This window comes from Hyaena hyaena, unplaced genomic scaffold, assembly GCF_003009895.1.
Source record: "Hyaena hyaena isolate Hyena2069 unplaced genomic scaffold, ASM300989v1 scaffold_281, whole genome shotgun sequence".
NCBI classification, from domain to species: Eukaryota; Metazoa; Chordata; class Mammalia; order Carnivora; family Hyaenidae; genus Hyaena; species Hyaena hyaena.
The window spans coordinates 1,005,174-1,018,096 of record NW_024080914.1 but is presented as its reverse complement, the minus strand read 5'-3'; the positions used below and the strand labels follow the sequence as shown (position 1 = coordinate 1,018,096).

General features: G+C 48.0%; 1 protein-coding gene across 3 annotated transcripts in view; it reads left to right on the top strand.

Moving 5' to 3' along the window:
- The first annotated feature begins 5,791 nt into the window (after window positions 1-5,791).
- ATP1A4 (ATPase Na+/K+ transporting subunit alpha 4) overlaps window positions 5,792-12,923 on the top strand; it is a 30,000-nt gene continuing 22,868 nt past the window's right edge. For all 3 annotated transcript variants that reach the window (XM_039246428.1, XM_039246430.1, XM_039246429.1), the window contains exons 1-6: window positions 5,792-6,275; window positions 6,650-6,709; window positions 8,393-8,596; window positions 9,102-9,215; window positions 10,793-10,927; window positions 11,204-11,321. In XM_039246428.1, coding sequence (XP_039102359.1) covers window positions 6,123-6,275; window positions 6,650-6,709; window positions 8,393-8,596; window positions 9,102-9,215; window positions 10,793-10,927; window positions 11,204-11,321 — 784 coding nt within the window. In that variant the 5' untranslated portion in view covers window positions 5,792-6,122. The remainder of the gene's footprint in view (window positions 6,276-6,649; window positions 6,710-8,392; window positions 8,597-9,101; window positions 9,216-10,792; window positions 10,928-11,203; window positions 11,322-12,923) is intronic.

The following is a 12,923-nucleotide window of genomic DNA, read 5'->3' as shown; positions in this document are numbered from 1 at the left end:
TAATTCAGATTTCTGGACTGAGGACTTGCCTCCCCCCACGCTGTGGTATTGAAAGGTGCACAGGACGCGGTCTGTGCCACGTGGAAGTGGTAGAGAGCGGGTAGGAGGTGGAGACAGGAAGGGAAAACAGTCTGGGGGCAGACGGTGTCAGCTGAGAGGGCCAGAGAGGAAGAAGCCAGCCTGCGAAATGATCTAGAAGAAAACACAGTAGGGGCCTCCTTCCTCGTGGCTGAACGTACTCTGAGGGCCACAAAGATTTGTCCAGAACAGGGAAGGACCTATGAGTCTATGTGGATTCAGATCCTCAAGGCCACTTCTGCTTCCTCTGTTCTAGACCAAAAGAGGCCACTGTCAAGCTGAGGGGTGGGGGAAGGAGACGCCGGGCTGAGCTCCCCACCCTTGAAGGTCAACATCAATGAAGAGTATATACTATAGGCAGAGGCCTGGTATGGGTGATGTTTAGGGGACGGAGGGAAAAGTAGCTGCAATCTTTGAAATTCACCTAAGTAGCAGACTCTGGAAGCCTCCATGGGCAGTGCGATGGGCAGTCGGGAGGGGCACCTGTGTGCTGCACACGCAACCGTGGTTGGGTGCTGTGCATCCCTCCCCCGGGGTCCCCGGGGAATGGGACGGGGAAGGACACCAGCACTTACAACTTTATGCCGGGATCTGGGACTCGGAGTCGGAAGTCCGTGCCTGTCACCTTCAGCTCTGCCGGTGTGGTGACGGTGACAGTGATCATAGCAGTAGCTGTAGGAGTATTACCCACAGCTCACTCTGTCCCCTCTATCTTTGTTTGTAGAGTCTTGTTTAATTCTCCCTCCGGTTCCCCCCTCCTGATAGTCCCGCTGCCAGGAACGCGCTTCCAGCCATTCAACGCCTGGCTTCCTCACCCCTTTCAGGCGGCCCCCAAAACATTCCCTCCTCAGAACCCCTGCACGGAGCACCCCAATAAAATAACACGTCCGGCAGCCCTTTCCCCATTCTCTTTGCTTTATTCATACCTGCTTACTACCTCCGATTTAGGGAGCTGACGCATAGAAATGCACACGTACAATTCCAATATACGTACACTTGGTTTGTTTGCCCGACTCCTTCTGCACGCACTCGGGGATTTTTTCTCTTTTGTCCACCACCTTGATCTTCAGCACCGAAACCCATCCCTGGAACATATTGGGCAATGAATAAAGGTTGGCCGGATGACTCAAAGAGTCCTTAGAATCCAGTACTGTGGACACTGCTGTTATCTTTAATTTACAGATGAGAACATTGGAAGCCCTGGAAAGGTTAAATTGTGTCTTCAAAGTTTCCAGGACCGCGTTTCGGAATCAGGATCTGACTCTCCATCAGCCTGGCCCCCGGGGCCAGCCCTGTGAGCCGCCACACCCACCCGCTGCAGCCCGGAGGGGGCCTGCTCAGCCCAGTGGTTTAGGAAACCTTGGAGGCTTTGGAAGGAGCCAGGGATTTGTGGGACATGCACAGTAGGGGCTGGGCAGAGAGAGCCAGGCAAAGGGAGAGGGAAGACTCGGTCAAGATGCCCTAAGGGGTTGAGAAAAAAAGATGCCGAGATTCCACCCTCCGCTAGAGGATTTAGCCCAAGGTGAGCAAATCCACTGGAGGTACTTAGTGCCAGAGGTTAATGCCAACTCCGATCCAGGCAGAAAAGCTTTCCACGGTATTTCCTTTCTATCTACAGAAAAGGAAATGTGATGACTCACGCAGCAGAGACAGACGACAAGCTACATATTCATACTGCTAAGAATGCAGCAGAAAAAAAAAAAGGAAAAAATGAGTAGATCAATATCAAAGGAAGACACCTAATACAAAATGAGTCTTTCAAAAACATCCTCCGCTCCAGTGTGAGTTAGTGGAGAATTTTTTTCCAAATTCCTCAGAGAACATCCTTACATTATTTCAACTGAACTAGGATATAGGAACAAAATGGGTATTGCCAAGACTATTTTATGAGAAAAATACAGTTTTGACAGATTTTAATAAAATGTATCTTTGTTGAGTACCAGCAAATCACAGAATGCAAGCATGTTATATGTTAAACTAATAACTAACATACACTAACCAAAATGATTAAATAATCAGCTCAAAAAATGTTGAGAAAGTTATCAGATTCACCATCTATTCTGGATTAAAGTGTTGGAGGGACAAGCATGTAGACTAGTCACGGGGCACCTCGGTGGCTGTCTGTTAAGCATCCGACTTCAGCTCAGGTCATGATCTTGCAGTTTGTGGGTTTGAGCCCCGTGTCAGGCTCTGTGCTGATAGCTAGCTCGGAGCCTGGAGCCTGCTTCGGAGTCTGTGTCTCCCTCTCTCTCTGACCCTCCCCTGCTCATGCTGTCTCCATCTCTCTCAAAAAAAAAAAAAAAAAAAAAGAATAGCCACACTCAGAGCTAAGACAGGAAGGGACACAGTAAAAGTCTGGAAAACTCTAATCATAGCAACTATAACAAAAGCAATAGTAACATTTGAAATCCTGAATTAGGAGTTTATATTGAAGTTGTCTAAATATAGAGACCAACTAGATGAAATAAAAACTTATTTCAACACAAAGCAGCAGCAGCAAAAATCACAAAAATCTTAGAAGCAATGAGTTCAAAGTTACAGGGTACTAGATATCGATTTTTTTAAAAATCGCACGTATCCCTAAAATTAGTGAGATAGAAAATACAGTACAAACAGATTCCATTTACAACAGACTCAAAGCCAGTTACCCTATAGATCCCATGTGTGGGGGGCACCTGGGTGGCTCAGCTGGTTAAGCGTCTTTGACTTGGGCTCAGGTCATGATCTCCCAGTTCATGAGTTTGAGTCCCAATTCGGGCTCTATGCTGACAGCTCAGAGCCTGGAGCCTGCTTCAGATTCTGTGTCTCCCTCTCTCTCTGCTCCTCCCCTGCTTGGGCTCAGTCTCTCCCTGTCTCTTAAAAATAAGTAAACATTAAAAAAAAAAAAAGATTCCACATGGGTGACATATGGCACTTATTAAAGAAACTTTAAAAGCACAATGAAAGTAACAAAGACAGACATGAACACGGCTTGCTAATCCTCACTGCTGTCTGGGAGACAGAACGCAGTAAAGAGAAACAGAAGTTGCTATGAAGAATCAATCCAATATCAAAATCCTGTCTGTATTTTTACAAAACATGACAAATTGGTTGTGACATTCAGCGCAAACGAGGTCAAGCAAGAACGTCAGAGGTTTTTTTATAAGTAATTACGAAGCCAAGAAGCTGACAGCTGTGATGACCCGAGTAGACCGAAGTGACGATTATCAAAACCTTGTAACATCGAGATCAAACCTCAAAGTCCATCGTTCATTCAACATATTTTAGGAACTATTTGTGGAGCAGCCTCTCTGTGCTATTCTGGGAACTGGGTATACAACCAGACTAGGGAAAGGTCACGGTCATGGTCACAGAGAAACAGACAATCAACAAGTCAGCAGATAAGAGGGCAGGATGGTCTCAAGGGTGGAAAGGGTGGTGAAGGCCACAGGGAAGGACTGTGGGCTGCACGTGTGGTGCCCCAGCTCTTTTGGATTTGACAACCAGAAGGCCTCTCTGAAGACGTAGCCTTTTGAGCTAAGATGTGTGGAACAGAATGGGCTTCCAAAAATAATTTCAATTGATTATATGTCAATCAAGTTGCTTTGGTGGGGGTTACCCTCCCATGTGCAAGGCTGGACTGGGGGCTGTGCTCACATAGAGGGTGCATAGGTGACCCTGGCAATTTTAACTAATTCGATCCTTGCTCTCAAATGTCTTATGATCCACATGACACACACAGACTGGGCTAGACTATTTGTAACAAGTATTCCAAAGGGCTCCTACAAATCCATAAGAAAGAAGAAACCGTGGAAAATGGGGAGAAGTCCAGAATAGTTCACAAAAAGACACAGGAAATCCAGAAAGCCAATAACTATAGGGGAAAAAATGCTCACAATAACGCAATGCAAATTAAACTATAAGATACCAAATTGCACCAATTATAATGGTGAAGAGGAAAAGGATGGAGGCCACCCAGTGTCATCCCATACCTGCCCGTCATTGCTGGGACATAGAGAGGAAGAGCCCTTTTCGAGAGCAATCTGGCAGAGCTTCTAAGATTTTAGATGAGAGGATCTGATCCTGTGACTCAGCAACAAAAATCGATGCTACAGAAATTGAAGCTTGGGGGCCTACAGGTAACTATATATAAGGATGATACAGCAGCCATGTTTCTAATGATGAAGAAGAAAAGGAAATTGTCTTATAAATCCACAAGTAGTGGGAATGATCGGATAGACCATGGTCAATACAGAACACGAAATGCACCATCAGCATTAAAGACGGAGTTCCAGGGGCACCTGGGTGGCTCAGTCGGTTAAACGTCCGACTTTGGCTCAGGTCATGATCTCGCAGTTCATGGGTTCGAGCCCTACATCAGGCTCTGTGCTGACAGCTCAGAGCCTGGAGCCTGTTTCAGATTCTGTGGCTTCTTCTCTCTCTCTCCCTGCTCCTCCCCTGCTCATGCTCTGTCTCCCTGTCTCAAAAATAAATAAACTATTAAAAATAAAAAATAAAAAAAGACAGAGTTCCCATACACAACAGATGAGCAACCACAGGGGACTTGAAGGGCTCCATAAAAACTGAGAATGCAACTCCTTCGAGATTCTATTTGTATAAACAGAAAAGACTGGAAGGGTTGCACACACTGTCAGCAGCAGTAACACCACCAGTGGGCAATCTAAGTTTGGAGGCAGGGCAAGGGGAGGGCGTGTGGGTTTTATTTGGTCCATTTTTACCAGAGGACACAAACCCAATCCAATCTAGTAAAGAAGCCGACCATCACTGTCCCAGTGGGAAGGGGAAATCTCTCTGAATCTTGAAGGAGGACTGTGTCAGCACCAAGACGATGTTTTCTGACGCAGTCATGCTTTTACAAAGGATGCCAAACGAAAATGCAGTGCAATAAATATCAGACAATAGAAAGGGGAAATGTTTGTGGCATGCATCCCCGAGAAAATCTATAAGTGATAGAAATATACAGCCGCTCCAGACCCTTTTGGGAAGGAGGTATTTACACATAAAACATAGATAAGATTAATGTAGTCAGAGCACTTACCGAGATGTCAAAGAAGAAGGGAAAAGCCTGTTAAAATGAAGAAGTACAGTGTTGCCGTGTGGAAAAGCTTAGTTTTACTCTAAGAAGAACTGCACACTGAGCCACAAATAAAACTAATAGTAGTTCATTGAAGGTATTTCTTCAGCACATACTACGTATGTCAGACAGGGTGGTTTAAACAGAGCACCTCACTTTAATCCTTACTTTTGCCACCTTAGATGATATCTCCCTTACAGATGAGGAAAGAGAGGTGCAGAGTGGTTAGGTAACCTGCCCAAAGCCACACAGCTGGTAAGCAGAGAAGCCAGAATTCAAACCCAGGACTGATTCAAAAAGCCCAAGATCTGACCTATTCTGCTTTGACCTCCTAAAACTAAAAGCTCAAGGTCAAGGGTGGTGGAGAAGGGGGCCTCAGTAAGTGCAGGCTCACAAGCAGGGCCTGCTTTGGTTTTCTGTCAGCTGCCTGCTGAGGGTCCCCAGGGCCGCGGAAGCCCATAGGCCCTGAGGGGGTCCCCCAGTCTTGCCCTCACATGGAAACTCTCACTGTGGCCACATCTGCTCTCGTCACCCTCAAGCCTGGAGACAAGACTTCTGGGCTCTGGGACAGAACTTTGCTGAGGCCGTTGTGACCACAGACCTGGGTGTTGCCACGGCGCCCACAAGGCCTGGGCGGTGGGGGAGCCTCCCCAACCTGACCCACCTGCTGGGCACCCTCAGGGCCTGCACCCCCTCACTGAGGCACGGGGCTGCCCCCACCCTTGTCTCTGGCCCCGCTGACCGGCCTGGCCTGTCACCTGCTGGGCCTCCCCCTCCCTGGTGCCAAACCTCTGGCCTCTGTACCCCCACCCCCACCCCCGCAGGGTTTCTGCCTCGTGCTCTCCCCTCACTCCCCTGGCCCTTCCTGTCCTTGCTGGCTGAACTTCTCTCTGCGCCCCCCAATTTCTTCTCCTCCCTCTGGGCTTCCTTCCCACGAGTTGGGCTGGGTCAGCCAGATCCAAGGAGGACTATGGGGCGCAGAAGGAAAAAAGGGACTGTGACCCCTCAAGAGCAGAACCCAAGCCCAAGACTTAAAAGGAGGCCTAAATCGAGGAAGAGAAGAAAAATGAAGAGGAAAAAAAAGAACGCAGATATAGAGGATCTGAAGAAGGAAGTGGTCATGGTGAGCTGAGAAGGAAGAGCTCCCCCAGCTCTCAGATCTCAGCTCCCAGCCCCCAACCCTCAGCCCCCAGCCCTCAACCCTCAGATCTCAGCCCCAGCCCCCAACCCTCAGCCCTCAGTCTCCAGTCCCCAACCCTCAGATCTCAGCCCCCAGCCCCATAGCCTCTAGCCTCCAGTCCTCAGCCCCCAAACCCCAGACCTCAACTCAGTCTCCAGCCCCCAGACCTCAGCCTTCAGCCCTCAGCCTATTAACTTCCTGCCCTGAGACCACCTCCCAGCAGGCCAGGACCACCCGTCTTCCTCAAGTGCCTCTCCCCCTCCCCTGGAAATGATCCAGGTCACCACCTGTCCCCAGTAACTCCACTGTCCCTTCAGGATGATCACAAATTAACCTTGGAAGAGCTGAGCAGCAAGTACTCTGTGGACCTGACGATGGTGAGCGAAGGAAGCCCCTGAGGGAGGCCCCCCCCCTGCCCTGCCCCGCCCCTCAGGACAGTGGAGCTGGGGGTTGGGGCCCTAACTTCCAGGTCAATGTTCCTAACCCTCCCCTCCACCCAGCGAGTTCGGGGGGAAAGGGCGAGCAGAGCACATCGATGCTCTAAGGAGTTCAGGGTCAGATGAGAGGAAGGAGGAAGGGGTGGGCAACGTCTCTCCAAACTGTGTCCCGGGTCCCCTCCCCTCTTACAAACTGTCAAGACCTCAACGAACTTTTGTGTGCATGACTTACATCTAGCGATATGAAAACTTCTTAATTCGTTGAAAAACAAGAGTAAGTCCATTATATATTAGTACAAACAATATTTTTATGACAAATCAGCTTCCCAAACAAACAGCGTTTTACATTTTTGCAAACATCTTTAATATCTAGCTTTTTCACCGAAGGCAGCTGGATGCCCCTATATTTTCGGCATTAAATCTGTTGTGATACGTGCCGTGTAGCCTTTGGGAAAGTACACTCGAGAACAGGAGTGGAAACGGTGAACCATGACTTAGCATTATTGTGAAAATCATTTGACCTTGTGGACCCCCTAAAAGGGTCTCGGGCCCCCAGGGGTCCCCAGACCACCCTTTGAGAACGAATAGTTCAACAGTAAAACCATATATTCTGACTATTCCCATTACATTCACTGTTGCTGTTACCACTAATATGAGGGCCACAAATAAAACCCTAAAAGCCCTCAAGACAGAAGCCCTTCTCCGTTCTAGAATGTCTTCACCGAAGGGATTTCATCTGGTAACCAGGGTGGAGTGCGGGAGATTTGTCCTGTTTTCATTCAAGTTGTCTGTTTTTCCGGAGAAGTTGGGGAGTGGCCGGTGGGGATTAAGGAGAGTTTGTTTTTTAATCCTCTGGTGGGTTCTACTATTGTTTTCAGTTAGAGGAAAAGCCACACCAGCTCACGCCCAGCCTCCAGCGAGAACCGATTCTTTCATGTGTTTGCTATCTTTTCCCCATTTCTAAGTTAGAGAGTCAAAGCGTGAATGTCCAAGCCTTATGGACATACAATGTTGTACCTCATCGTTGCATTAGCCTTGCATGTTCTATCATGAACAGTGAATAGTTACCTCCTCCTGGAGATGGCGTTTCATAAGGTGGGGACCCTTCTGACTTCTATCGCTGTGCCAGCCCAGGATAGGAGTTCAAAAGTTTTGTGAATCAACCCATCAACTGAAAGTCCTCCCTATGTAAACGTGCTGATGGGAGAGCGGGGTGGGGGTGGGGGTATCAGTTGTTTAAGCATCTGAGGTCATGATCTCAGATTTCATGAGTTTGAGCCCCACATCAGGCTCTGCGCTGACAGCCTGGAGCCTGCTTGGTATTCTCTCTCTTTTCCCCTTCTCTCTCTCTGCCCCTCCTCTTCATGCTGTCTCTGTCTCTCTCAAAATAAAGTTAAAAAAAAAAAAAAGAGCAAAACCCTGTGAGACTTTAAACATGCTAGAGGGGATCCTTTCTACCATGCAAATTTCAAAATCCCACCTTATCTAGAAGAGATTCCAGGGTGGCCTTCAGGGAGCTTCTTCTAGACCCACCGTGGGGCTACACATGGCACATCTGAGCCTTGCCCTAGCTGCTTCTCTGTTCATGGCCCTCCATCTTTTCCTCTTCCCCTCTCTCCACAGGGCCTTAGCCCTGAGAAGGCGCAGGAAATCTTGAACCGAGATGGACCCAATGTGCTTACCCCGCCCCCCACCAGTCCGGAATGGATCAAGTTCTGTAAACAACTGTTCGGTGGCTTCTCTATCTTACTGTGGATTGGTGCCATTCTCTGCTTCGTGGCCTATGGCATCCAGATTCATTTCAAGGAGGATGTTACCAAAGATAATGTGAGTCTGTCCACCAGCAACCCGCCAGCCCCGCTGCTCAGCCCTAACGCTCCCCTGCTCAGCAGCCTTGCATTCCTGAAGGCTTCAGTCCCGAATTCCTGGTACTGCCAGGATTTTCTGAGGGAGCCCTTGGTCCCCCCAGTTTCCTTTGGCTTTTATCTAGAAAGCTACCCACACCGCTCCCTGAGAGGCCTGGTTTCACCCAGAAACTTGCTCTCCTTTGATTATCTTCCTCAGTCATCATCGAAGCACTCTGCAGCCCCTTTCTCTTCGCCAGAGAATCTCTTCATCCCCTTCCTCCTGGTCTCCCTCCCTTACCTGCCCTCTAGGCCAAGCATAGCCCTCCTGGGTTTCTCCTGGGTCCTGTTGGCCTTCACTGTAGCTCAGGGTGAGCTACCTGCCTCAGGTTCTCCCTTAGCCCCTCCCTGGCCATTACGCTTGATTTTCTGAGGACAAAGAAGAGAAAGAAGAGCTACTGATATGCCCTGTGGTTCCCCATCCCCAGCTGTACTTGGGCATCGTACTCGCTGTCGTGGTCATCATCACCGGCTGCTTCTCCTACTACCAGGAGGCCAAGAGCTCCAAGATCATGGAGTCCTTCAAGAACATGGTGCCTCAGGTAGGATTGGTGTGGGCGGATCTAGTGAGAACGGCGTAGAATGTGACCAAACACGCAATTTTTAAGTCCCCGGAAAGTTATATCCTATGACGCGTGAGCTGAGTGAGGCTGGTGATAGGGATGCAGGTCACTCAGATTTTATTCTATCAGGCCTTACAAGTACCCTGAGAAAGACACAGCATCACCTGCGAAGCAGCTGGGTCTAGAAGGCATGACCTGCATACAATGAGCATAATCTGAAACCCTGACATTCTGTTAAAAGGGGGAGGGGGAGGTGCAAAGGAGGTTGGAGAGGCTGGATTCTTCAAATGTCGATGATCTTAAAGATAAAGAACAGCTTGGGAGTGTTCCAGATTACAGACACGACAACTGAATGCAATACCTGACCGAGACCAAGTCCTGAGCAGAAGGAGAAAATGACGCGGCTGATGTACTGGGTCATGACAAATACCGACAGTAGATTAAAGTATGGTGTCAAAGTGAAACTTACTGAAATCGCCAACCGTATCGTGGTTATTTAACATACGAATTCTTGAGCTGTGCCCACTGAAAGGTGTAGGATAGAAGATCATGATGTATGTAACTTAATCTCAGATGGTTCCGGAAAAGAAGTGCTCACACCCACACCTCGGTAGACACAGTGACCAAATACCAAGCAAGTGAGGTAAAATGTTAGCAGGTGAATCTGGGTAAATGTTTTGCAGGCATTCTTGGTACCATTTGTAGGCTTGCCACTTTTCTGATAGTTTACATAATTAAAAAAATATTTGTAAGCATCTGGAAATACTGTCACAGCAGAAAGAGGTTTCTAGGCATAGAGGTGGAAACTTGGAAAGGAACAGGGGCCAGAACTTCCCAATAGCACCAGCACGTTCTGGTGCCCTAGTGCAGGATTGCTTCCCTTTGGTGTCTATGTAAATTAATTCCTCCCTCAGGTAAGACTGCAGGGAACTATGTTTTGGTAGAACAAAGTAGGAGTTTGGAGACCATCAGTTTGCTTCTGCTGCCTAACAAGTCACCCCGAACTTAGAGGCTCAAAACAAGAAACACGGCACTTCCCACCCTCCTGTGGCGGGGCTGTTGTGATCTGGGGCGAGCCGAGCAGGGCTGGACAGTCTCAGATGACCTCATCCCCATGTCTGGGGATGGCTGATGGCGGTGACAGCTGGGACCTTTCTCCTCTGACCTCTCTTTCTCCAGGAGGCTAGTGCAGGCTTGTTCAATATGGTGACAGAGGGGTTCCTAGCAGCAGAAGGTCAAGCGCCCACGTGCAAGCACTCTTTTAAGCCTCTGCTTGCATTATGTTTCTAATGTCTTAGGAGCCGAAGCCAGCCGTATAGGCAAGCCTAAGTGTAGGGCTGGAGAAATAGACTCTATCTCTTAGGGACAGGGTCGTCAAAGTCACGTGGCAAAGGACAGACAGAGATGGTAAGAATTTGGAATCTGCCAGAGACCTTCAAGGGTGATGTGGCGAGTGATAGTGTAAGAAAGGGAGTCAGGAGGAAGGAGCCCAGGGCCAGGAGCAAGATGAGGGAAGCAGAAAGTTTTGGAAATGACCCAGCGCCACCCTCCCACAGCAAGCTATGGTGATTCGAAATGGAGAGAAGATACAGATCAGTGTAGAGAACGTGGTGGTAGGAGACCTGGTGGAGGTGAAGGGCGGAGACCGAATCCCTGCGGACCTCCGGCTCATCTCTTCACACGGATGTAAGGTGAGGAGACGGGGGAAGCTAAGGGAGGGTGCCCTGCATGGTCTTAGGGTGACCTTAGGTAGTGGCCTGGACTCGGTTAAAGAAAGCATGATCTTATCATTCAGAACCTCGAGAAGTTACAGGTGCAAATTTGAGGTTGAAGACAATAGGTGCTGGTGCGTAAATTTGTTTCTCTCTGCAAGCCAATAATGATGGTGTGGGTGGCAGATAAAGACATGTCATCTTTACAAGGGAATCTGTCTTGTCACTTTATGACCCTCCTCCCTCCCATCCCAGGTGGACAACTCCTCCTTGACTGGAGAGTCAGAGCCCCAGTCTCGCTCCCCTGACTTCACCCACGAGGACCCTCTGGAGACTCGTAACATCTGCTTCTTCTCCACCAACTGCGTGGAAGGTGAGCATCACATCATAAATTGCTTAGACTCAAATTGCTTAAACTGAAATAAAGATTTCAAGAGCCCTCTATCTTCTAAAGGCAGGCAGTAGGGTAGGTAAGAGCTGGTAAACAGGCAAGGTTCTCCATCACTCATGAGCTGTATGACCTTGGGGAAAGGTCAAAGCCATCGTCTCCACATTTTGCACCACGATGATACTGAGTCGCTATCTCATAGATGTGTATGTGAATTCAATGCAATAATGCCCAGAAAATGTTTAGCATGAAGCCTAATACGTTGGAAGTGCCCTGCAGTCATCAGCTAGTGCTATCGTAGCTGGTGAATGGACTGTGCTCTCTAAGCCGAAAATAGCATCGAAGGGCAGAAAACTGTTCAGCTCTGCAAGGTCAGTCTTCTCATGAGTTGAGTTAGCTAACATGTCACTATTCCAGCAAGGAATGGACATTGGAGATCTGAGTTACCAGATGTGCCGCTCACACTTTGTCTCTGCTCCGAGAATCTAAGACACCTTGCGCTGGGAGGCAGTTCTGGCCAAGGGTGGTAACAACAGACTCAGTATCACTGTGTCAACCTCCCCCTTCAGGGAGGCCTATGAGACTCTCAGGAACACATATGAAAGCCATTATTCGTGCTCAAGAATAAATGTTTGGGTATCTGAGAAATAGCTATTTTTTAATTGAACGCCTCAGATGTGCCAAGCGCTGCAGATGCCTCTGACTCTCACAATACTTGCACGACGGATACTATCTCTATTTTACACCTGAGAAGCTCAGGGAAATTAAATGCAGTTGCCAACAGCACAAGTCAATAGGAAAGAGGAAAATCAAGGATCTGCTATAGGTCTGTCTCCCAAAGCCCATGCTCTTTTCACAGACCCTTTTCTGGGACAAAGCTGGCTAATGACCTCTCTGTTAGGAAATTATTTATTTCAAAAATAGTTTGGGGGCATCTGGCTGGCTCAGTCAGTGGAGCATGCAACTCTTAATCTTTAGGTCGTGAGTTCAAGCCCCACATGGGGCATGGAGCCTACAAAATAAAATAAAATAAAAAGATTACAATACAATACAATAAGGGGTGCCTAGAGGGCTCAGACGGTTAAGCATCCGACTCTTGATTTTGGCTCAGGTCATGATCTCACGGTTTTGTGAGTTTGAACCGCACGTCGGACTCTGCACGGACAGTGCGGAGCCTGCTTGGGATTCTCTGTCTCTCTCTCTCTCTGCCCCTACCACACTCACGCTGTCTCTGTTTCTCTTAAATAAACTTAAAAAATATTTTTAGATTTAATTTAATTTAATTTAAATGTAAACAGAGAAAATACTATAACAGATGAGAGTAATAATAAAACTAAATAAGAATCCAACCAGAAAATAAAATCGAACGATTTTTAAATTTGGATTGGACAGAAAGAGGCAGGTGAGCAAGCTTCCTTCAAAAACACTGGATTTCTATTATTAAATTTTAGGAAAAACTTTTGCTCAGATTCGTCTTTCCAAAGTAGGTGTTTCATCAGCAAAGTGTGTGCCTCGGATGAGGGCAAAAGTGGGTGGTGGCATTCCACCCAGGAAAGAAAGTTCCAGCCGGAATGGAATAAACCACAG